The 23,566-nt window shown below is 50.5% G+C and overlaps 1 protein-coding gene across 5 annotated transcripts in view; it reads left to right on the top strand.

The window, feature by feature from the left end:
- PTPRU (protein tyrosine phosphatase, receptor type U) overlaps nucleotides 1–23,566 on the top strand; it is an 89,261-nt gene that overhangs the window by 36,620 nt on the left and 29,075 nt on the right. For 3 of the 5 annotated variants that reach the window (XM_025355758.1, XM_025355767.1, XM_025355773.1), the window contains exons 8-15: nucleotides 1,870–2,178; nucleotides 4,916–5,025; nucleotides 5,360–5,561; nucleotides 5,946–6,048; nucleotides 8,581–8,854; nucleotides 9,874–9,910; nucleotides 10,666–10,804; nucleotides 17,834–17,991. In XM_025355758.1, coding sequence (XP_025211543.1) covers nucleotides 1,870–2,178; nucleotides 4,916–5,025; nucleotides 5,360–5,561; nucleotides 5,946–6,048; nucleotides 8,581–8,854; nucleotides 9,874–9,910; nucleotides 10,666–10,804; nucleotides 17,834–17,991 — 1,332 coding nt within the window. Of the gene's footprint in view, nucleotides 1–1,869; nucleotides 2,179–4,915; nucleotides 5,026–5,359; nucleotides 5,562–5,945; nucleotides 6,049–8,580; nucleotides 8,855–9,873; nucleotides 9,911–10,665; nucleotides 10,805–15,648; nucleotides 15,679–17,833; nucleotides 17,992–23,566 lie in introns of all 5 variants that reach the window. The other 2 variants (XM_025355738.1, XM_025355748.1) reach the window with 1 other exon arrangement.

A 23,566-nucleotide genomic window follows, 5' to 3' on the forward strand; every position in this document is an offset into this window, starting at 1 on the left:
TCTCTACTAAAAAATACAAAAAACTAGCCGGGCGAGGTGGCGGGCGCCTGTAGTCCCAGCTACTCGGGAGACTGAGGCAGGAGAATGACGTGAACCCGGGAGGCGGAGCCTGCAGTGAGCTGAGATCCGGCCACTGCACTCCAGCCTGGGCGGCAGAGCGAGACTCCGTCTCAAAAAAAAAAAAAAGACTCCTTGGGGTTGTACTTATTCTTCTTAAGAGATTGTGTAGCGGTGCTTTCTCACCTGTTCATTAAGGGATGCTGAGGTCCCTCTAGCTGGGGACACTTTGCAGGCCCTCACAGAACTTGAGAGTAGTGAAACTACACTTGACGGAATCAGGGTGCAAGAGAGAAAAGGATCATTTGGCACAATCTTGGTGTCTTCCCTCATTTTACTGATCCAGAAATTGAGACCCAGAGATTTGCCCAAGATCACACAGCTGGTCAATGCAGATGCAGGACTATGGGCTGAGCCCGGAGCTCCACCTTGCATTTGCTTCAGAAGCCTTGGCTTGGCTTTTCTTTCCTTTTCTTTCTTTTTTTTTTTTTTGAGACAAGGTCTCACTGTGTCACTCAGACTGGAGTGCAGTGGTGCGATCATGGCTCACTGCAGCCTCAACCTCCCAGGCTCAAGCAATACTCCTGCCTCAGCCTCCTGAGTAGCTGGGCACATGTATGTGCCACCATGCCCAGCTAATTTTTGTGTTTTTAGTAGAGATGAGGTTTCTCCATCTTGACCAGGCTGGTCTCAAACTCCTAACCTCAGGTGGTCTACCTGCCTCCGCTTTCCAAAGTGCTGGGATTACAGGCGTGAGCCACCATGCCCAGCCTATTATTATTATCATTATATAATAGATTGTGCTTCCCTTTTTGCTTTGACAGCCAGGGAACCCACCACTGAATTTGAACCTTATCTTTAGACCTCCACATAGGACCTAATGTCATGTATTTCTTTTCTGTTTCCCTGTCATTCCCTGGCTTTATTTAACTATTTGGCTCTCATTCCCCTCATTACCCTGATTTCTGTATGTTATTATATTATATGTATTACTATACATTGTTTCAGAACAAGTTTGGAATTAATACCTTAAGAAAAATGTATCAACAGTTTGATTCAGACTGGCCTGTTGTATGTAGTCCAGGGTGACCTTGAATAAGGAGGTGAACTATGCTATTAAAAATGAATTAATGGCCAGGTGCAGTGGTTCACGCCTGTAACCCAAGCACTTTGGGAAGCTGAGGTGCGCGGATCACTTGAGGAGTTCAAGACCAGCCTGGCCAACATGGTGAAACCCTGTCTCTACCAAAAATAGAAAAATTAGCCAGGTGTGGTGGTATACGCCTGTAATCCTAGCTACTTGGGAGTCTGAGGTGGAAGGATTGCTCAAACCTGGGAGGTGGAGGTTGCAGTGAGCCTAGATCATGCCATTGCATTCCATCCTGGGTGACAGAGTGAGCCTCTGTCTCAAAAAAAAAAAAAAAAAAGAAAGCAAATATTTTTGAGAGCTTATTGTATATTAGCCATTGTTATGCATCCTTTGTGTGTATTTCCTTAAACTTTACAATGATCCTATGAGGCAGGGCCTATTATCTTTCCATTTTGTAGTTGAGGAATCTAAGGATCAGAGGGGTGAAGTGACGCAGCCAGCAGTTGCCAGCTGCAAGTGGCAGAGCCAGGATTCAAATGTAGCCCACCTGACTCCAGAGCACACACTTCCTGTTTGATGTTCTTTGGGAGGGGCCCCCTGAGCTCTTGGGGGCAATGGAAGGATGATTTCAGGCAGCTGACTGATGCTTTTTCTCCCTGTTCTTCTTCCTCTTCTCTTCCCATTGCTTCTAACCTCTTCTCTCTGCTTCCTGTGTTCTCCAGAGCCCATGAGGGCCCCCAAAGGCCTGGCTTTCGCTGAGATCCAGGCCCGCCAGCTGACCCTGCAGTGGGAACCACTGGGCTACAACGTGACGCGTTGCCACACCTATACCGTGTCGCTGTGCTATCACTACATCCTGGGCAGCAGCCACAACCAGACCATCCGAGAGTGTGTGAAGACAGAGCAAGGTGTCAGCCGCTACACCATCAAGAACCTGCTGCCCTATCGGAACATTCATGTGAGGCTTGTCCTCACTAACCCTGAGGGGCGCAAAGAGGGCAAGGAGGTCACCTTTCAGACTGATGAGGATGGTAAGAGTCTCAGCCCCAGTTCCCAGGGCCCTGTGTGCCTTCCATAGATACGCCATGTCTGAGACTGAAATTTACTGAGGGTATTTTTTTTTTTTTTTTTTTTTTTGCTTAGGATTAAACCAACTGTATAACACCAAAGTAATGATAGCTCCTGTTTATTCTCTGGAAGACTTTGGGTTAGATTGGTCTACTTTCTTTCCTTAAGTGTTTGAAAGAATTCAGCAGTGAAGCCATTTGGGCATGGAGTTTTCTTTGTGGCAAGATTTTTAGTAAATTTTAATTTTTAAAATAGATACTGGGATATTCAGATTTTTTATTCTTGTATCGGTTTAGATGGACTGTGTTTTTTTTTTTTTTTTTTTTGAGATGGAGTCTCACTCTGTTGCCCAGGCTGGAGTGCAGTGGCACTATCTTGGCTCACTGCAAGCTCCGCCTCCCGGGTTCACACCATTCTCCTGCCTCAGCCTCCCGAGTAGCTGGGACTACAGGCGCCTGCCACCATGCCTGGCTAATTTTTTGTACTTTTAGTAGAGACGGGGTTTCACTGTATTAGCCAGGATGGTCTTGATCTCCTGACCTCATGATCAGCCCGCCTTGGCCTCCCAAAGTGCTGGGATTATAGGCGTGAGCCACTGCGCCTGGCCCGATGGACTGTGTTTTTTTAAGCAATTTGTTCATTACACCTAAATTGTCAAATTTCTTGAGATAAAGTTGTTTATAATACTTATTTATTTATTTAGAGACAGAGTCTTGCTCTGTTGCCCAGGCTGGAGTGCAGTGACACCATCTTCTTTGACTTAAGAGTTATTTAGATTTATGTTGCTTAATTTCTAAGCAATTGGGACTTTTCTTTTTTGTTTGTTTTTGAGACAGTTTCACTCTGTCACCCAGGCTGGAGTGCAGTGGCGCAACCTTGGCTCACTGCAAACTCCGCCTTCTGGGTTCAAGCAATTCTTGTGCCTCAGCCTCCTGAGTAGCCGGGATTACAGGCGCCTGTCAGCACGCCTGGCTAACTTTTGTATTTTTAGTAGAGACAGGGTTTTGCCATGTTGGCCAGGCTGGTCTCGAACTCCTGATCTCAGGTGATCTGCCCACCTTGGCCCTGCAAAGTGCTGGGATTATAGGCATGAGCCACCACACCTGGCCAGCAATTGGGACTTTTCTAATTGTCTTTTTATTATTGATTTCTCGGTTACTTCCACTGTAGTCAGAGTATATACTCTAAATTTTATCTTTTGAAATTTGATCCTTACTTTATGGCCCAACATATCGTTAAATTTTGGTAAACATTCCATGTGTATTTGAAAAGAACATGTATTCTGTTGCTGTTGAATGCAGTGTTCTACATATGTCAAACTAATATTTAGCCCTTAGTACATGTCAAGCACCATTCTGAATGGTTTTAATATATTACTGCATTTAATACCCATGACAACCCTATGTGGTAGGTTACTATTTCTATTCCCATTTTACAGAAGAGGTCACATGACCAGTAGAGAGGTAGCAGAACTGGCTTTCTAACCTGGCCATCTGGCTTCACAGTTGTCATTTTTTTTTTTTTTTTTTTTTTGAGACTGAGTCTTGTTCTGTTGCCCAGGCTGGAATGCAGTGGTACAATCTCAGCTCACTGCAACCTCCGCCTCCCTGGTTCCAGCGATTCTCCCACCTCAGCCTCTTGAGTAACTGGGATTATAGGCACCTACCACTATGCCAGGCTGATTTTTTACATTTTTGGTAGAGACGGGGTTTCACCATGTTGGCCAGGCTGTTCTCGAACTTCTGACCTCGAGTGATCCGCCTGCCTCGGCCTCCTAAAGGTGCTGGGATTACAGGCGTGAGCCACCGCGCCAACAAGTTGTCATTCTTAAGAGCTACACTCGAATGCTAGCACAGGTCCTAAGCCTTCCCCTGGGTTCCTACAGATCCCAGGCACCCCAAGCTCCTTGGCTTTGTCTTGCTGCCGCACGTGCATAGTTTTCTGTTCTGCACAGCATTGGCCTAGACGCAAAATTCAGCTCCTTCCTTAGTTTCTGCTTTTCTCTGCCTTAGGACTTCAGCTTCCCCGTAGTGGTTTATCAAGGTGTTTTCCCAAGCAAAGACCATTCTCTTCCTAAATGACACTCCTGTGCCTGGCATTCACAGTATACATTTACACAAAAGCAAAACAAAACAAAGCCATGCCTGCAAGTGTTAATGCTGAAATGTTAACAGTATCTCTGGGTGATACAATTGTAGATGCCATTAATTTTCTTTAAGCTCATTTTGGTTTTCTACATTGAACATGTCATTTATGTAATTAGAAATTTTTAGACAAGAAAATATCTCCACCCATAATCCCAATACCCCAGTGCAATTGCTGTTTTCATTTCTCCGGCACACGTGCATATTTTCTGAAAACTACCCAACTGGAACAAAATTGGAACCTTCAAACGTATTTCTCTCCTGAATGCAACCTACACAGTAATGAAAATGCCAGCTATCCATTTTGAGTACTTAGTAATAGGTTGAGCCATATGCAATTGCTGATGTTTGCCTTGGGGCTTTATGTACATCACATCATTGAGTCCTGGCTTGAGAGGGGTTGTCTCATCCCCACTTCACAGCTGAGTTAAGTAAGGTGCAGAGAGGCTAAGTAGTCTGTGAGAACCAGGTGGGAAGTGGCAAGGCTGGAATTTAAACCCAGGTGTCTGGCACCAAAGCCTAGTTTCCCCTGACCCCTGCCACCTTTCCCTTGCAGTGCCCGGTGGGATTGCAGCCGAGTCCCTGACCTTCACTCCACTGGAGGACATGATCTTCCTCAAGTGGGAGGAGCCCCAGGAGCCCAATGGTCTCATCACTCAGTATGAGGTGGGTTTGGGACCCTATTACAGTGGGGGACCCTGGTGGGAGGTGAGAGGTGACCCTCTTTCTCTCTGCTGCTACAGTAGGAGGTGCATGGGAGGACAGATGTGATTGTCATAGTTTCTTCAACTATGGCCAGGTCTGTGCCCTGTGAATTCTAGAGAAGGGTCCTGAAGGCAGGAGGGAGAGGCGAAGATGACTAGAAGCCTGGCTTGATGGCATCCACTGTCTCCTTTGCTTAGTCTTATCTCTCACTTCCCTGGAACATGGTGGGTGGAGGCTGCTGGTCAGGGATGCTCTGCCCTTCCTGTGCCCACCTGCCTGCCGATCCTGCCCCCAGATCAGCTACCAGAGCATTGAGTCATCAGACCCGGCGGTGAATGTGCCGGGCCCACGACGTACCATCTCCAAGCTCCGCAACGAGACCTACCACGTCTTCTCCAACCTGCACCCAGGCACCACCTACCTGTTCTCCGTGCGGGCCCGCACAGGCAAAGGCTTCGGACAGGCAGCACTCACTGAGATAACCACCAACATCTCTGGTAAGCCCCACCCGACCCGGCCCAGCCTCTTTGGAGGTGGCCCAGAATCCCAGGGTTCCATAGGCAGAGGGGAAATGGGGGGCATGGCAGGGGTAGTTACAGAGGGCCCCTGCTGAGAAAAATATGCCGTTTAGGAGTTAAAGTCAGGCTCAGGAAGGATGAAGTCAGAGGAGTCAGGAGACTGTGGTCAGTGGAATCAGAAGGTTGAGGTTGGGGCTGGTGCCTGAGGTCAGGGGCCAGGGTAGCTCAGGTCATGTCAGCAGGAACAAAGAGGCTAAGGTTAAAGTAGGGGAGATCTGAGGACTGTGGTCAAGGAGGCTGGAAGCCTGGTCTTCCTGGTCCAGTGGCCAAGCTCCATGCTTATGACCCTGTCCCCTTCCCCAGCTCCCAGCTTTGATTATGCCGACATGCCGTCTCCCCTGGGCGAGTCTGAGAACACCATCACCGTGCTGCTGAGGCCGGCACAGGGCCGCGGTGCGCCCATCAGGTGGGAAAGCGGGGACGGAGGGATGGGAGGCCAGGGCCATGGGGAAGAGTCCCCTCCTCTGACCCAGAGCCCCAACCTAGGCCAGCTCACCCTTTTCCTCCCTCAGTCTCCCATGCAGGGCTCGGAGTGTCTGGAGGAGGATGTTCTGATGCTTGGCAGGCGAGAAGCCTGCAGTCTCTCCCCTCTGAGGCCATGGGTCTTAGATGGTAACTGTCAGGAGGACCCTGGATAGGTCCAGCTTGGAGAGGGGACTGTCCAGGTCTGTCCAGGGGGCCTTTCCTCAGACACCTTGGAGAAGTGAAACTCTGGGGACCTTATATCATCCCAGCCTTTTCCTGGAAGCATAGAGATGGGCTTTCTAGAAGGCTAGGGCAGCCAGCCAGACAGGGCCATCTCTCTGGAATGGCTAGGGGCTTGGCTTCTCCCCCTCATCTCCCCAGAGGAAGCTGGGCTTGCTGGTGCCGTGGTGACTGCCTCTGCTAGGGAGAGTGTGTTGGAGACAAGACTGTGTGTGTTTGTGTGTGTGTGTGTGTGTGTGTGTGTGTACATGGGATGTGAACCTGGGTGTGTCTTTATGATAAAGACCTGGGATGTGTGGTATGTGAGAAGTGCGTGTGGGAGACATAAGTGTGCATGTGTGAGAGCGTGAGGGCGTTTGTGCAAGTGTGTGCACATACTGTTAGACCCTGTGCTAGGGGCTTTATCTGCATGAAGCCATTTATCCTCATGGCAGTCCCATGGAATGGGTTTTATCACCTTCATTTTACGTATCGGGAAACTGACTCAGAGAGCCTAAATCACTTGCCCCCAAGGCCACACTGCTAGTCAGTGGTGGAGCTGGGATTTGGAAGCCAGATCTGTCTGCTGTGCCTGTACCTTTTCTAGAAGTTATAGAGCCTCCCTGCCCTTCTGGTCCACTCTTTCTTTCCACGAAGGTACATGTTCTGGGAGAGGGTGACAGCCTTTAGGTGGGGGAGGGGGGTGTGAAGATCCTAGTCAGTTCACCAGGAAGAGAGTGGGCTGCCCAGGTGACCGTGGCAGTCCCTCACCTCCTCACCCCCCCACCACTGGATCCTCTCCTCTTCTGCTTTCTCTTTCCTGTATTTGCCACTGCAAATCCTGCCCTGGGCTGATTCCCAGACCCTCAAGGAAGACCCGGGAAAAAGTCACGGGGTCTGCAGGGTCTTTTGCCTTTTGCTGGAGCCTCAGGGCTCTTGTGCCGCTGAGTCTGGGAGGGGTTGAGAACCCTTCCTTCCTTGTCCTCCTGAGGGATCCTGTGAGCAGCACTGGTCAGGGTCCCTCAGGATGATGATTTCAAGGCTAGGTGGGGGCAGGGGATGGGGCTTGGTGGGAGGGGAGCGGCAAGATGGCTGCGTGACCCTGGGCATATCCCGTTACCTTCCTGAGCTCTGTTTCTGTATCTGCACAATGAGGATTATTCTAGATTAAGATGCACTTTGTTCATGGCTAATGTTAATGATTACCTCCCAGTGGGACTTAGGGCTAGGAGAGGGCTGACCTTAGCCTGGGGTAATGGAGGCTGAGAGGGGCTTGGACTGGTGTTTATAATGGGCTAGTGACAAGCCATGGGCTGGTGTCCAACACTCTGGGATGATTCCCCACAACTTGGATGCTCAAAAGAAACATCTGGTGAACAAGGAAAAGGCATTTCTGCTTCCCTGAGCAGAGGCTGTCAGTATGGGATGTCACACACCAAGATGTGACTGAGACTGTAACTGGAAATATTTAAATTTGTCAGCATTCACGTATTTACTCTCCACTTTGTTCTGCAGAGGATTTGGAGGAGCTCATAGCAGAAACCTACTTAGTAAAGAGATAAAACAGAAACACAGTCCAGGACCAGGGAGCACGAACCAGAGTGGGTAGTCAGGATCCTGAGACAGCAAGGCTCTGATTTGCTGATCAGAGGCTGCCTCGGCATTGAGAGGATGCTAGAGACATAGTGTTGGGTGTCCTTGTTTGCTAAATGACTGTCTCTCACTAGAGGTCAGTTTTAGGAAGCCCAGATGCCTAGTGTCTAGCACAGGGCTCATCATCTGAGCTTGGTCAACTCTGAATGAATGAATGAATGAATGAATCTGGCTAACCCTGTCATTTACTGAGTCCCAGAAGGGAGCTGTCAGTCGCTTTGGTTTCCCAGGTCTTGTGTCACACACACAGGAGGACTCATGGAGGAAGCAGGATGGGGCCTTATGGCTTGGTTCTATTGAGCAGGGTCCACGATCCTCTTAGCCTGGATTAGTAACAGGAATAACCGCTGACATGCGCTGGCTGCTTGCTTAACTTGCCTGTTCTTCCCATCTACTTTCTGGAACAGTCTCACAATCACTACCATTTTATGAAGGAGGAAACCAAGGCCCAGGGAGGTTAGGGGATTTGCCCAGCTAGTAAGTGGCAGTGTGGAAGTTAGTCCCCAGGCTTTGACCACAAAGCCCATGCCTTTAACTGCCAGCTGGCTCTCCGAGTGCTCTGGCCGCCTGTGATCCCCTGTATGCTCTCCTCCCTGTTCAGTGTGTACCAGGTGATTGTGGAGGAGGAGCGGGCGCGGAGGCTGCGGCGGGAGCCAGGTGGACAGGACTGCTTCCCAGTGCCACTGACCTTTGAGGCGGCGCTGGCCCGAGGCCTGGTGCACTACTTCGGGGCCGAACTGGCGGCCAGCAGTCTACCTGAGGCCATGCCCTTTACCGTGGGTGACAACCAGACCTACCGAGGCTTCTGGAACCCACCGCTTGAGCCTAGGAAGGCCTATCTCATCTACTTCCAGGCAGCAAGCCACCTGAAGGGGGTGAGGGACCGGCCAGGGTCATGGTGGGCGTGGTTGGGTGTGGGGGATGGCAGACAGGGGATACCTTGCAGCAGGCCCAGCACAGACTCCACGCGAGGCCCTTCCCTTAGCCCCACCTCCCATAGCCCCACCTCCCATAGCCCCACCTTCCATAGTTCCTCCTCCCATAGGCCACCCCCATGGCCTTACCTCCCGTAGCCCCACCTTCCATAGCCCTGCCCCCACAGCTCCTCCCCCATAACCTTGCCCCTCCCATAGCCCTGTCTCCTTTTGCCCACCTCCCATTGCCCCACCTCCAATAGCCTTACCTTCCGTAGAGCCACCCCCACAGCCCCGCCTCCCACAGCCCCGCCTCCCATAGCCCTGCCTCCCACAGCCCCGCCTCCCACAGCCCCTCCCCCATAGCCCTCCTTCCCATAGCCCCTCCCCCATGGTCCCACCCTTCCCATAGCCAGCCTTCCAGACCCCAGGCTCCTTCTCACAGAACACTATCCACTTCCTGAGCTTTCTTTCCCAGGCTCCTCCTTTCTATCCAGGTCCCCAGGCTAGTCTCTGCCCCTTCCTGAGGCCCTGCCTTCTATCTTAGATACTTCTCTTCCCGGAGGAGTCCATCTCAGGTTCCCGCGTTCTTGTGTTAAGGCCTAGGACCTGCTCCTCCCTGAAGCCCCGCCCTATCTTCCAGGCTCCTCTCTCTGTTTCTTGCCTGGTTTCTCACTTCCTAGCTGGACTTCTGGCCCTAGGCCTTGCCCCGTTGTCCGAGGCCTCGCCCATTTCCCCATGACGTTTGTTTCTCTTTTGCCTCCGATCTCATCCCCCTTTCCTAAGGCACTGCAGGTGCCTCCCCTCTAGGCCCCGCTCTCAAGGGTCCCCCCAGGCCTGCCTTCGGGTGGGGTGTCCCTTGATGCCATCAGCGCCAGACAAAGCCCTGAACAGGCCCAAGAAAGCTGTCTGAGGTTCCCACCCTGGGGAGGGAGAGGTCGGGGCTTCAGCAGCGCTGAGACCCCCATCTGTGCCTCCAGGAGACCCGGCTGAATTGCATCCGCATTGCCAGGAAAGGTAAGTCCGCTGCGTTCCTGCAGCCCTTCAGCGGCAGGTTTCTCACCTGCCCAGCGCTGGGGAGGTGGATCCTGAGAACCTAGGGCTGTGGGAGTAGAGGAGGGTGGTTGGGCAGGCTGGGGCCAGGAAGGGCTTCTCTGCTGGGTTTCCATGTGCCTTACCTCAAGGGCGCCAACTCCCAGGCTGACAGCAGGGGCCTGGAGCAGGCTTGTGGAGAGGAGCCATTACAGTTGTGCCTTGGGGGTGATGGGTACTGGGTGCTGGTTCTAGGTTACATATCTACCCGGCTTTCCTGTGGTGGGGGAGAAGGTGAGGTCAGCATGGGCCCTGTGCTGTAGGTGTCTTTCATGCTTTCACACAGGGAATGTGGTTGGTTTCCCATCCTGAGATGGACTAACCATGCCCTAGGTACACAATTCCTAATCCCTATTACCTTCCAGGAGGGCAAGAGGGTGGGGCTGAAGGCCCAGGTGTCTGCTCTCCCCTATCTACTGAGAGCTGAGAGGATCTGAGAAAGTGGGGAGTGAGGGAAGCTATTCCTGGCAAAGGAGCCATGTCAGTGAGGACTGTGGCGTGGAAGTGCAGGAGGTGTCAGGGATGGTGAGGAGGTAGATTTGCTGGAAAGGCAGGACATGTGTTGAGGATGTGGGGTGGTTTGTGCAGCCCAGTTTGTTCCTTGGGCACAGACACCTACAGGAGGGGCTCGATGGTCCCTGTCTCTCCTCTGATCCCTTGTTCTGCTTTGTTCTCCCCAGCTGCCTGCAAGGAAAGCAAGCGGCCCCTGGAGGTGTCCCAGAGATCGGAGGAGATGGGGCTTATCCTGGGCATCTGTGCAGGGGGGCTTGCTGTCCTCATCCTTCTCCTGGGTGCCATCATTGTCATCATCCGCAAAGGGTGAGTGAGGCCAGTGCCCTGTCCCACCAGTGGCTTCTACCCCTTAGAGGTCTGGTGGCACAGAGGAGTAGTGGCTAAGAGCTGGTAGGACAGCTGTCCTGCAGGTGTGTGGAGGGCTGCCAGCCTGGGCATCAGCTCTGCAGACGGATCTGAGCTGGGTGGTGGGAAGCCAGAGACTGGGCAGATGGGGCTGCCCTGGAGTGGCATGGCTGGAGTAAGGTCTGGCTGGTGCCAGGCGCTGCTGTTCAGGAAGGGGTGCTCAGTGCCTGGTGCCAAGGAGCTACCCTGCTGGGACTCTTTCAATAGGGACGGCATGGAGGTGACCTGGCTTTGAACCCCTACCCCTCTGCAGACCTTCAGCCAAGGTGTCTGCCCTGCTCATGGATTGTGCAGTTGACCTGAGCAGGGGATGGAGCTCACTCCTCTTTAACCCAAGGGCCCTGAGCCATGTCTCTTCCTGGGACCCACCTTCTCTCAGGCTCAAATTGCCCTGGACCCTGTTAACTGTGGATCCTTGAGGAACCCTCCTGGGCCTGTGACTGAGAAAACTCTCCACCTGCTGCCCCTACTATCCCTCAGGTCTCAAAGGTCCAGCCTTGTGTTTGCATGAAATGTGTTTCCTAGCAGATTTGCAGAGGGCAGCATAAATCCCAGGACATTGTAGAATCCAGAACCTAGGATCTTGCAGTTTCAGAAATGTAGGATTTAGGACTCTAGGAATCTTAGGCTTTAGAATTGTAGAGGCTCAGAGCCCCAGAACGTAAGAGCTGCCGGATAGTTCAAGGCCATCTAGTCTAGTGGTTTTCAAATCTTTTTAAAGAAACAGAACCTGCCTTCAAAACACCAGAAAACCCTTCCCTGGGAGCCTAGTACATGGAGCAGATGAAGGCTGAGCAGCAGTGCTGGTCGGAGGCTGGGTGGGGGCTTCTGGGACCTTTCTGCTTGCCAGCTCTGCCCCACCATGTTCCCACCAGGCAGCTGTGGGACACTGGGGTCCAAGCACCTTAAATGAGGGATGGGGATGCTGAGGCCTAGAGGGGATGCGGGGCTGCCCAAGGCCACCCAGAGAGCCAGAGGCAGAGCCAGCTCCACCCTTCCCCACCTGGGCTCTGGCTTCTATAGCCCCTACTGCTGCCAGGCTGGGTATACATGGATAAGTTGGCTATATCTCTGGGCTGCCGGGAGCAGATAATAGGATCCAGGAAGATGAGAGAGAGCTGGCTGGGGCTACCTTTCCTGAGGCCAGACACCAGCAACAGAGAGAGAGTCTAGGGGTGGAGTGTGCAGTGGAGTGGAGGAGATGTGGGGGGATGGCCCAGTCAGGGCGATACTCTCTGATTTTTCCTCTCGTTGTTCCTGCACAGCTTTAAGAGAGACTATTTTAAAGTATCATTTAATGAGGAATTACTATGTGCCAGGAGCTTCACACACATCATCCAGGAGTACATTAGTTATTAGACACCTACTGTGTACCAGGCACTCGGGATGTGTCAGAGAACATTTCCTTCTTGGATCTTGACTGACTCCCTTTTTTCTGGATGAAGAAACTGTAATGAAAGCATTCGCCCAGGCCACTTGGCTGATGGGCAGTAGGGCCTGACTTCAACTCAGGCTCGCCTACAAATGTGAAGGTGTCACCCAGTCTGATACATAGGCGGTGCCCCCAAAGTGGCAAGCCCCTGACTTCTCCCCAGCAGGGGGGCCTGAGAATTGACTCTAAATAGGGCTGGGGCTGGAGAGGCCTATAATGGAGGAGGCAGATTTCAGTTTCAGGTGGTATTTGAGGTTCTAGAAATCTACCCTCAAGGAGAAGAGGATTGGCAGAGTAGGGGGTGTCACCCATCCCTGCAAAGAGAGCACTGGGCCCAGGACAGGGTGGATCAGAAATGTTGTCAGGGCCTCACTAGGAGACCTTCCATTATGTATTTGCTACCCTGTAAACCCAGGTTATCCCAGATGCCTCCAGGAACCCCTCATCCCCCATCACCCCGGACCTCCTTACTTCCTCTAAAAGCCATTCAGTCTCACTGTGTAGCACCTACTGCATCCCCCTGGATCTGAGCCTGGCCTTCAGGGCCCTCCGTGCTTCCCAGGGCTCTTGCAGTCTGCATTGTGGGTATCATGGGATGCAGCAGCCCTGGCAGGGATGGGGGTATTCAGATCAACTTGGGGTGCCAACATAAGTAACAAGAGTAGGAGGTTGCTGAGGAGGGCAGTTACTACACCCCCGTGGAGCCTTATTGGAGGCAGGAGGGAGACCCAGGGGGATTATGGGAAATGGGGGCCAGCTGGGAGGAGATTTCAGATTCTCCATCCTGCCCTGCCTCTGTGGACGATCAGACTGGATGCATCTGCTGTAGGGGAATTCCAGGGCCTGGAAGGGAGGCTGGTGACCCTAGGCCAGGTCAGATCCCCCGGCTCTGCTTTCAGAAGTCCCCATACCCCACCCTTCTCCATGGCAGCACTTCCTTCTCCCTGCACTTTGTCATTTACTTACTTGTAGTGTTTTGCTCAATGTTTGTCTTCCCTCCTGGGTTAAGAGCTCCATGAGGGCAGAGAAAGCCCTGTCTTGTCTGTGTATACCCACGATCTAGCCCAGGGGAGTCGGGTCTCCCCACTCTGAGGTGTAGGGAGGAGTGGTTTGTGGGCACTGCTGGGTGCTTCCTGGTGCTGGGGCCTCACAGCAGTCCCTGTGGGAGATTATTATTAACCTCACTATGTATGTATGTATGTGTTTTTTTTTCTTTTTTTTCTTTTTGAGACGGAGTCTAGCTCTGTTGCCCAGGCTGGAGTGCAGTGGCTTGATCTCAGCTCACTGCAAGCTCTGCCTCCCGGGTTCATGCCATTCTCCTGCCTCAGCCTCCCAAGTAGCTGGGACTACAGGTGCACACCACCACGCCTGGCTAATTTTTTTTTTTTGGGTATTTTTAGTAGAGACGGTGTTTCACCATGTTAGCCAGGATGAGTATGTATGTATTTTTTGAGACAGAGTTTTGCTCTTGTTGCCCAGGCTAGAGTGCAGTGGTGCGATCTTGGCTCACTGCAACCTCCGCCTCCTGGGTTCAAGTGATTCTCCTGCCTCAGCCTCTTGAGTAGCTGGGATTACAGGTGCCCGCCACCACACCTGGCTAATTTTTTGTATTTTTAGTAGAGAGAAGGTTTCAGCATGTTGGTCAGGCTGGTCTCGAACTCCTGACCTCAGGTGATCTACCCACCTTGGCCTCCCAAAGTGCAGGGATTATAGGTGTGAGCCACCATGCCCAGCCTTAACCTCACTTTTTAAAGAAGAAAGTGGAAGTGCATGGAGGTGAAGTTCTTTTATTTATTTTTACTCATTTATTGATTACTCCATTCAACAAAATATTTATTGCGGGATTGCAATGTGTGGGGCCCTGGGGAAACCGAGGGAGACAAAAAGACAAGGATTCTGTCCTCCTGTACTTTGTAGCCAGTGGAGAGCCTGGCATGAACTTAGAAAAAAGCACAAATGGATGAGATAATTACAAATTGTGAAAAGAACAAGGTGCTGGGTGTTGGGGGCAAAGAGAATATAGGAGACGTCATGTAGCTGGCACTCGTGGGAGAGTGGTCCAGGAAGGCCCTTTTGAAGGCACAGTGTGTCAGCTGAGGCCAGAAGAATGCCATTTCTTCAGCCGTGGCCTCCCTCGTGGGGCCTCTGCAACAGCTCCAGCGCCCTGGACCCTTCCTTCTCTCCCTGGGATGGAGGAGATGTGCTCTGTGACCTGGGGCCAAGCGGCTGCCTTTGCTGGTCTGTCTTCCACTCTCCTCCCCTTCATCTGCAGGATTTCCTGTGGAAGGTCATTCTTTGGGGTCCCTGCTGACAGGGTGATGTGGGGGCAAGTGAATGGAGACCTCTGAAGAGCCTGGGAAGGGAGCACAGAGGAGGTTCCAGGGCCAGGGTCCTGGGGCAGGTGTTTGCTCTGGACTCTGCCACTGACTCCCAGAGAGGCCCAGGCAGCCCATGCTCCCTGACTCAGCTTCCCCGCCTGTGAAATGGGAATCCAACCTGCTTTACACTGTGGGTGCTTTGCGGTAAGGTAGGGCTTTTGACCAAAGTTGTACTCCAGGTGCTCCCGGAGGGGATGACCTGGCTCCTTTAGTGGATCCCACACCCAGGGGCCTGCAGGGTGGGCGAGGGCGGGCGCTAGGTGTATCCTGGGCATCCATCTGGAGTCCTCTCCACTCTGCCCCCTTTCTGTCCCCACCCAGGTGGAGGTGCAGGCAAAAGGCTGACCCCTTAGGGGCAGAGGGCCGTGCAGGGAGGGAGGGTGGGGTGTGTCTGCAGGGACGAGAACAGCCCTGGTAAGTGCAGTTAGCCTGGAGAGTATGAGTCTGTGTGTGTCAGGGATGTCTAATGTGTGTGTGTATATGTGTGTGAATATATGTCTAAGTGTGTGTCAGTGTGTTTGAATACGTGTGTATGCCTGTCTGCACCTGTGTGTCTGCATTTGTGTGTGTTGATGTGTGTTTCTGCGTGTATGAGTGTATGTGAGCCTATATCTACGTGTGTGTGAGTGTGCATATGTGTATGACTGTGTGTGAAAGCTCTGTGGCCCCCCAGGCCCTTTTCCCACCTCCTCCTCACTCCTGCAGTAGGCTTGGGGAAGGTTCCAGAAGGGCCTTGGGTCCTGGTCATTAATATCTGAGCCTGACCAGCTCTTGGGACCAAGAAGGTCCTTCTGACCTGTCCAGTACCTGGCCAGCCCCCTCCCCATCCTGGGAAGCACTCAGGCCCCACCCTGCTGCATGGGCATTGCCTCAGCCTGGCCTTGGTGGATGGACCTCGGACACGACTGTGCTGTTCTCTCTTTGCATGCTGCCAGGAGAGACCACTATGCCTACTCCTACTACCCGTAAGTAGCTCCATCTTGCCTGGGAGTCCCCGGCCCTGCCTAGGGGGAGATCCCCTGCCCCCGCCCTCTCTGGTTGGGCTTAGTCTCGCTGCACCCAGCCTGGCCTGGTGTCCACCCTGTTCTTTGTGGTCACCTTGGTCTCCGACTTTGTCTCTTCTGCTCTGTCCCTCCCCTCTGCATCTTCCTCCTCAAGTCGTCATCACAAGTGCTGGTTCTGCCCCTCAGAGGCATGGGTTCAGAGCTGGCCCTGCTGAGTTACCCCCAGCAAGTCCCTGAACCTCAATGTCCACTTCACCACCAGAGCAGCCCCTTATGTCTACTGTTCCGTGTTAGAAGGATGTTCTGACCTCCAACCAAATCCACCTTCAGGATACGCTCTGGAGCCCACGTCCATGTGCATGTGTGTGCTTGTGTGCATGTGGGTGGGGCCTACCTGTTTTGAGACTGGCAGCGCCTCCCACAGCACAGGCAACTCTCAGGCCCCCACAGATCCCTTCTCCAGCCAGGCAGCCCCGGCTCTGCAGACCCACCACTTCCTGGGAGCCTCCTCTGGGCCAAGCCCTGTGCTCAGTTCTTGACAGAGTCCTCAAAACAGCTCTGAGAAATAGGAGCTCTTATCACTCCCACTTTACTGATGAGGAAACTGAGGCTCAGACCGAGGGACTTGTGGGAGGTCGCAGAATGCGCCGGAGCTGGGATACAACCCAGGCCCCTGCTGACACCACAGCCTGCCTATGCTACTCTGTCTTCTGTCTCTGTCTTCTACTCTGCAAGCCTTCCAGAACATTCTTCCCGCACCTGTGCTGGTTTTCCCTCGAAGAGCAGGCCCAGAGAGTGCCAGGCCAGCCTTGAGGACAGTGGATCTCTCACCTTTTCCTCCCTGGATGGCTCCTTACCTTGCTGTTTCCTGACACGAGCTTTTCCAGCAACTCAACACCCAGTGACTCGCGCTGAGCCCCCAGCTCGGCTCCTGTAGGGGCCGTCGACAGACAGCTCTCCCTCCCTGCTGCTTGTGCAGTTAGTTTTCAAAACCAGATGCAGAACTTTTCAAAGAATCTGTATTAAATTCCATCTGCTTAATCTCGCATTGAGCTCAGCTGGACGCCAACAGCGTTAGGTGTCCCTCCCGGTTTCCATCTTCTGGGGATCGGGTTGGTTTGTTTCTGTAGCTCTTCTTCCAGGTAGGCCAAGAGTCCTGGGCTGGGAACAGAATCTGTGGCACACCACAGGAGACCGCCCTCTAGGCCAGCATCCGCTCACTGATGGGTCCTCTCTGGGCTCCATGTTCAGCCAGGCTGGCCGGCTGTCCTCTGTCCAAAGCCCTGTCTCCCCACCTCCTTTTCTCCTTCCCACTTTCCTCCAAGTTCCTTTGAAGACACAAACTGCCATCCTCATCCATCAAGCTGGGCCTGGAGGGAGAGGAGGTCTCTGTTTCTCTTCCCTGCTGCTCTGAGCAGCAGGATGGACTGGTGGGCAGTGGTGGGAATCTGGACCTTCTGTGGGTCTCTTTACAAGTCTGTGGTGGTCTATGCTGGGACCATCCTGGGTGCTACTGGGAGTAGGGAGAAGCCAAGGGCAGAGTTCATTGTGTGCATGGGGGAAGCCCCCGAGCCCTGGCTGAGCATGAGCCAGACCCTCTGCGGGGAAGGAGGGGTTGTAGTCCCTCCTTCCTGCAGGAGAAAGAGGAGTCTGGAGAGTGGTGCCTGTTTAACACGGGGAGAAGAGAGAGAGGTGGGGACATGCTGGGCCCGGAGCTGGACTAGCCATATTCCTAGTTTGGGGTGCAGTGGGGGTGAGGGGAGCTGTCTGCTGTAATACCACATTAGCTCTGGAGTGACTTTCTTTCCCATTTCCTAAGCCCAGGGGGCCAGTGAAACTTAGGAGTGGGATCCCAGCCTGAGGCCACTGCTGCTCCACCCCTTTCCCTTAGCAGAGGTCCCTAGGATGGGCTCTCCCAAGCCCTTTTCAGGGAAGCAGCAGCTCTGGGTCTAGTGAATGAAGGATGGAGGCAGAGCCCTCAGCATCCAGAGATGCTTCTAGGACAGCTGCTGGCTCCTGGCCTTGAGGCCCCCTTACTCCAGGGCCTCCCCACCCACCTCTGGGTGCTGTCCAGCCCCACACAGTGCCTGTGTCTCCCCTCAACCCCCCTCTCCAGGAAGCCGGTGAACATGACCAAGGCCACCGTCAACTACCGCCAGGAGAAGACACACATGATGAGTGCTGTGGACCGCAGCTTCACAGACCAGAGCACCCTGCAGGAGGACGAGCGGCTGGGCCTGTCCTTCATGGACACCCATGGCTACAGCACCCGGGGTGAGTGCCCGGCCCTCCTACCCCTTCCTCATGGCTCCGGGGCTCCCGACCTGAGACAATAGGGTCCCCACATCAGATGAGTTCTGTAACACCTGCAACCAAAAGTGAAGCATCTATGGTGCTCCTGCTGGATACCTACTGGGTACAGAGCCAGCACAGGTGGCATTTTTGCATTGTGTACTGGAGGAGTCTTGCAAGGAATTCTGCTAGCATAAGAGGATTGCAAGGTCCGTTGTGACAATTGTCAAGAGGAGGTGCTGCTGTAGGAACAGAGGGATCAGAGTGGCCTCACCCCTTATTGAGCACCTGTTATATGAGAGGTGGGGATACAGTGGCTGAGAGAGACCGATACAGAGTTGGACCTGGGCTTGCCTCTCCCTTTCTTAGCTGTGTGACCTGGGGCAAGTTGCTTAAGCCCTCTGGATGTCTGTTTCCTCATGTATAAAATGGGAATGCAGATCGCCTCTGCTGGTAGGGCTGATGTGAAGACTAAATGAGATAATGTGTGCAAAATCACTTAGGGCTGTGCTTGTATTCACAGAATATAGTGAGTCAGCCATCATGTACTAGGTCTGTGTCATAACTTGCTTCATCCCACATGTTTTTATTCTGTTTAGTGTTGATTTGTACAGAAGAGAATATGTAATGTTTATGAAAGTCATAAAATCATAACAATACAACAAACAGCAATGAACCTCATTGGTGAAGTAGAACATTATCTTGGTACACCTCCCTAGCTATATCCCCTACCTCTTTCTTATATGTAAATATTCCCTTGAAATTGTTGTGGTTTTTTTTTTTTTTTTTTTTTTTTTTTAGATGGAGTCTCGCTCTATCGCCGAGGCTGGAGTGCAGTGGCATGATCTCGGCTCGCTGTATCCTCTGCCTCCCAAGTGCAAACGATTTTCCTGCCTTAACCTCCCAAGTAGCTGGGATTATAGGCACCTGCCACCATATCCGGCTAATTTTTTTGTTTTTTTGAGATGGAGTCTCACTCTGTTGCCCAGGCTGCAGTGCAGTGGCGCGATCCTGGCTTACTGTAACCTCTGCCTCCTGGGATGGAGCAGTTCTCCTGCCTCAGCCTCCTGAGTAGCTGGGATTACAGGCACGTGCCACCGTGCCCAGCTAATTTTTGTATTTTTAGTAGAGACAGGGTTTCACCATGTTGGCCAGGCTGGTCTTGAACTCCTGACCTCAGGTGATCCACCCACCTTGGCCTCCCAGAGTGCTGGGATTACAGGCATGAGCCACCGCGCCCAGCCAGTTTTTGCATTTTTAGTAGAGACAGGGTTTCACCATGTTAGCCACACTGGTCTTGAACTCCTAACCTCAAGTGATCTGCCCACCTTGGCCTCCCAAAGTGTTGGGATTACTGGCGTGAGTCACTGTGCCCAGCCTCCCTTGAAATTTGTGTTTATAATTTTCCTACCTTTTTTGGGGGTAGTTTTTGTTTGTTTTTTTGATGGAGTCTTGCTCTGTCACCCAGGCTGGAGTGCAGTGGCGCGATCTCCACTCACTGCAAGCTCCGCCTCCTAGGTTCAGGCCATTCTCCTGCCTCAGCCTCCTTAGTAGCTGGGACTACAGGTGCCCGCCACTGCGCCTGGCTAATTTTTTTGTATTTTTAGTAGAGATGGGGTTTCACCGTCTTAGCCACGATGGTCTCGATCTCCTGACCTGGTGATCCACCCGCCTCGGCCTCCCGAAGTGCTGGGATTATAGGCATGACCCACCGCGCCCAGCCTTTTGGGGATTAGTTTTACCATGTGTACATATATCCCCAAACAATGCATTGTATAGTTTTGCTCATTTTCAGGCTTTATAAAAATGAAATCACACACTACTTCTTAACTCAACATCATATTTCTAAAATTACCCATGTGGATATTTTGCTGCAGTTCATGTACTTTACAAATGTGTAGTTTCCCATTGTATGGCTGTATCACAATTGACTTCTTCATTCTGTCATCCATGGGCATTCGATTGGTTTTTAGTTTTCTTGTTATCACAAATGAGACTGCTATGAATATTCTGATGTGGATCTCTAGATGCACCTGCACACAAGGTTCTAGAAATAGAATCGCTGGATTATGGAGTACATGCATCTTCAGCTTAATAAGAGTGCCAAGTTGCTTTCCAAAGCAACTCTGCCTATTTTCTTTCCTAGCAGCAGTGTGTAAGAGTTTCTGTTGCTCTACATCAAGATCAAAATTTGCCAGCCTTCTTCACTTCTGCCACATTGGTTTGTATAAAATGGTAATTCTCTATAGTCTTAATTTGCATTTCACTGATGACTAATGAGGTTGAACAGATTTTCAAGTCATCATTGGCCATTCAGGTCTGTTTTTCTATGAAATGCCTGTTCATGTCTTTCACCTAATTTTCTATTGGGTTTTCTGTTGCTTTCTTAGTGGTTTTTAGGAGTTCTTTATATTTTTAGGATAATAATCATTTGTCACTTATGAATTGCAAATATCTTCTCCCAATTTGTGGCTCATCTTCCTAGGTTATTTATAGTGTCTTTGGATGAACAGAAGATTTTTATTTTCACGTACTTAAATTCATCAGTCTTTTTCTTTGTGATTTCTGCTTTTTGTGTTTTTTAAAGAAGTTTTCCCTACCCAAAGTTATAAAGTATTTTTTTTTTTTGCTTTTTTTCTAGAACTTATAACATTTTACATTTTATATTTAAATCTTTATCCATCTGGAATTGATTTTTGTGTGTGGTGGTATAAATTAAGGATTTTATTTTTTCCATGGCGATAAGCCACTGTCCCAGCATCATTTATTATAGTTCACGCTTTCCCTGCTGATTTGCGGTGCCATCCTTCTCGCACACCACATTTCTACAGATACATGGATCATTTTTCAGTTCCCTGTTTCTTTCATTGGTCGTTTTCATTGATTCCCAACCACACGGTCTAATTATCGATGCTATTTAAGTCTTGATGTCTGAAACATGAAGCCGTGCCAACTTTGTGCTTCATCCAGGATGTCTTGGCTATTTTTGTTTTCATTCTGTCTCTCTTTCTTAATGAGATAGGGTCTAGCTCTGTCACCCAGGCTGGAGTGCAGTGGCACAATCTGGGCTCACTGCAACGTTCATCTTCTGGGCTCAAGCGATCTCCCACCCCAGCCTCCCGAGGAGCTGGGACTACAGGGGCACACCACCATGCACAGCTAATCTTTGCTTTTTTTTTTGGTAGAGGTGGGGTTTCACTATGTTACTCCAGGCTGGTCTGAAACTCCTGGGCTCCAGTGATCTGCCCGCCTCAGCCTCCCAAAGTGTTGGGATCACAGGCATGAGCCATCACGCCCGGCTAATTCTCTTTGTTATAAATTTTAGAGTCATCTCTTTAAGTTTCTTGAAAAACTTTGTTGGATGGATTTGTATTGAATTTATAGATCAATTTGGGAAGAACCGACATCTTATGAAATTGTCTTTCTACCCATGAAAGTGACGTATATTGCCCCATTTATTTAGGTCTTGAATGTCTTTCAATAATTTTCTCCATAAAATCTTGTACATCTTTTTTTAGATAGATGTCCCTAGGTTCTTTATTTTTGACTTCTATTGCAAATGGTACACTTTTCAAATATTACGTTTCTATTTCTTATATAGAGAAATGCAGTTTATTTTTGATTGTATATTGATCTTATATTCATACTTCTTTTTTTTTTTTTTTGAGATGGAGTCTCACTCTGTCACCTAGGCTGGAGTGCAGCGGCGCAATCTCGGCTCACTCCAACCTCTGCCTCCCTGGTTCAAGTGATTCTCCTGCCTCAGCCTCCCAAGTAGCTGGGATTACAGACACGCGCCACCACGCCCAGCTAATTTTTTTATCTTTTTAGTAGAGATAGGGTTTCACCATGCTGACCAGGTTAGTCTCGCACTCCTGACCTCAGGTGATCCACCCACCTTGGCCTCTCAAAGTGCTGAGATAACAGGCGTGAGCTATGGTGCCCAGCCTTATATTCATACTTCTTGATATGCTTTCTTATTCTCATTTGTCTGTAGAATGTTTCAGGCTTTCTAAGCAGTTAAAGGATCTGTGAATATCTTTTGCAGAAGAAATAGTTGTTTTTTCTTTCCAATTTCTTATTCTTTTTTTCCCATGGTTTTCTGGCTGGGACCTTCAGTGTTGAATAGAGTGGTTGTAGCTGGAATCTTTGTCTTCTTTTCCTGATTTTAAAAGGAATGTTTCTAACATTTAAACACAGAATGAAGATTGCTTTGGCGTTTTGGTAGAAATGCTTTTATCAGGCTAACCAAGTTCCCTTTAGTTTTTAGTTTGCTGAGAGGTTTTAAGTGGGCATTAAACTTACCAAATACTTTTTTCTGCAATCATTGTGGTAATTATTTTTTCCCCTTTTGTCTGCTAATGGGATTAGTGACATTTTTAGGTTTTTAAAAAAATTACCTTAAATTCAGGGGATAAATTCAACTCGGTCATGATGATTATGATGTTTCTTTTCTTTAGTTTTTTTTTTTTTTTTAGACGGAGTCTCGCTCTGTCGCCAGGCTGGAGTGCAGTGGCGCAATCTCGGCTCACTGCAACCTCCGCCTCCCGGGTTCAAGCAATTCTTCTGCCTCAGCCTCCTAAGTAGCTGGGACTACAGGTGCCCGCCACCATGCCCGGCTAATTTTTGTACTTTTAGTAGAGACGGGGTTTCACCATTTTGGCCAGAATGGTCTTGATCTCTTGACCTCGTGATCTGCCCGCCTTGGCCTCCCAAAGTGCTGGGATTATAGGCGTGAGCCACCGTGCCTGGTCGATGTTTCTTTTCTTTCTTTCTTTTTTTTTCTTTAAGATAGGGTCTCACTCTATTGCCCAGGCTGGACTACAGTGCTGTGATCATGGTTCACTGCAACCTCAACCTCCTGGGCTCAAGTAGTCCTCCCACCTCAGCCTCCTGAATAGCTGGGACTACAGGTGCCCACTGCCATGCCTCACTTTTTTTTTTTTTTTTTTTGTATTTTTTTGTAGAGACGGGGTTTTGTCATGTTGTCCAGGTTGGTCTCGAACCCCTGGGCCCAAGTGATTTACCTATCTTTGCCTCTCAAAGTGCTGGGATTACAGGTGTGAGCCACTGTGTCTGGCCAGATTTTAAACTTCTAATTTGATATATTTAAAGGACTAAGCAACTATTCAGGCTTTCTATTTTTTTTAAATAGAAAGTTACATTTTTGATAATTATATTTGTCTAGGTATTTGGTCATTTTATTTATGTTTTTAAACTCAGTGTTATGCACTTATTAATCATATTATCTTTGTCATCTCTCTCATTAAATTTTCACCATTTTATACCATTTTACCCTGCTTAGTAGCTGTTTTTTTTGTTTTGTTTTGTTTTTTGTTTTTTGTTTTGAAATGGGGTCTCACTCTGTTGCCCAGGCTGGAGTGCAGTGGTGCGATCCTGACTCACTGCAACCCTCTGCCTCCCGGGTTCAAGTGATTCTCCTGCCTCAGCCTCCCTAGTAGCTGGGATTACAGGCACCCACCACCACGCCTGGCTAATTTTTATATTTTTTGTAGAGATGGGGTTTCAGCATGTTGGCCAGGCTGATCTCAAACTC

This window comes from Theropithecus gelada, chromosome 1, assembly GCF_003255815.1.
Source record: "Theropithecus gelada isolate Dixy chromosome 1, Tgel_1.0, whole genome shotgun sequence".
NCBI classification, from domain to species: Eukaryota; Metazoa; Chordata; class Mammalia; order Primates; family Cercopithecidae; genus Theropithecus; species Theropithecus gelada.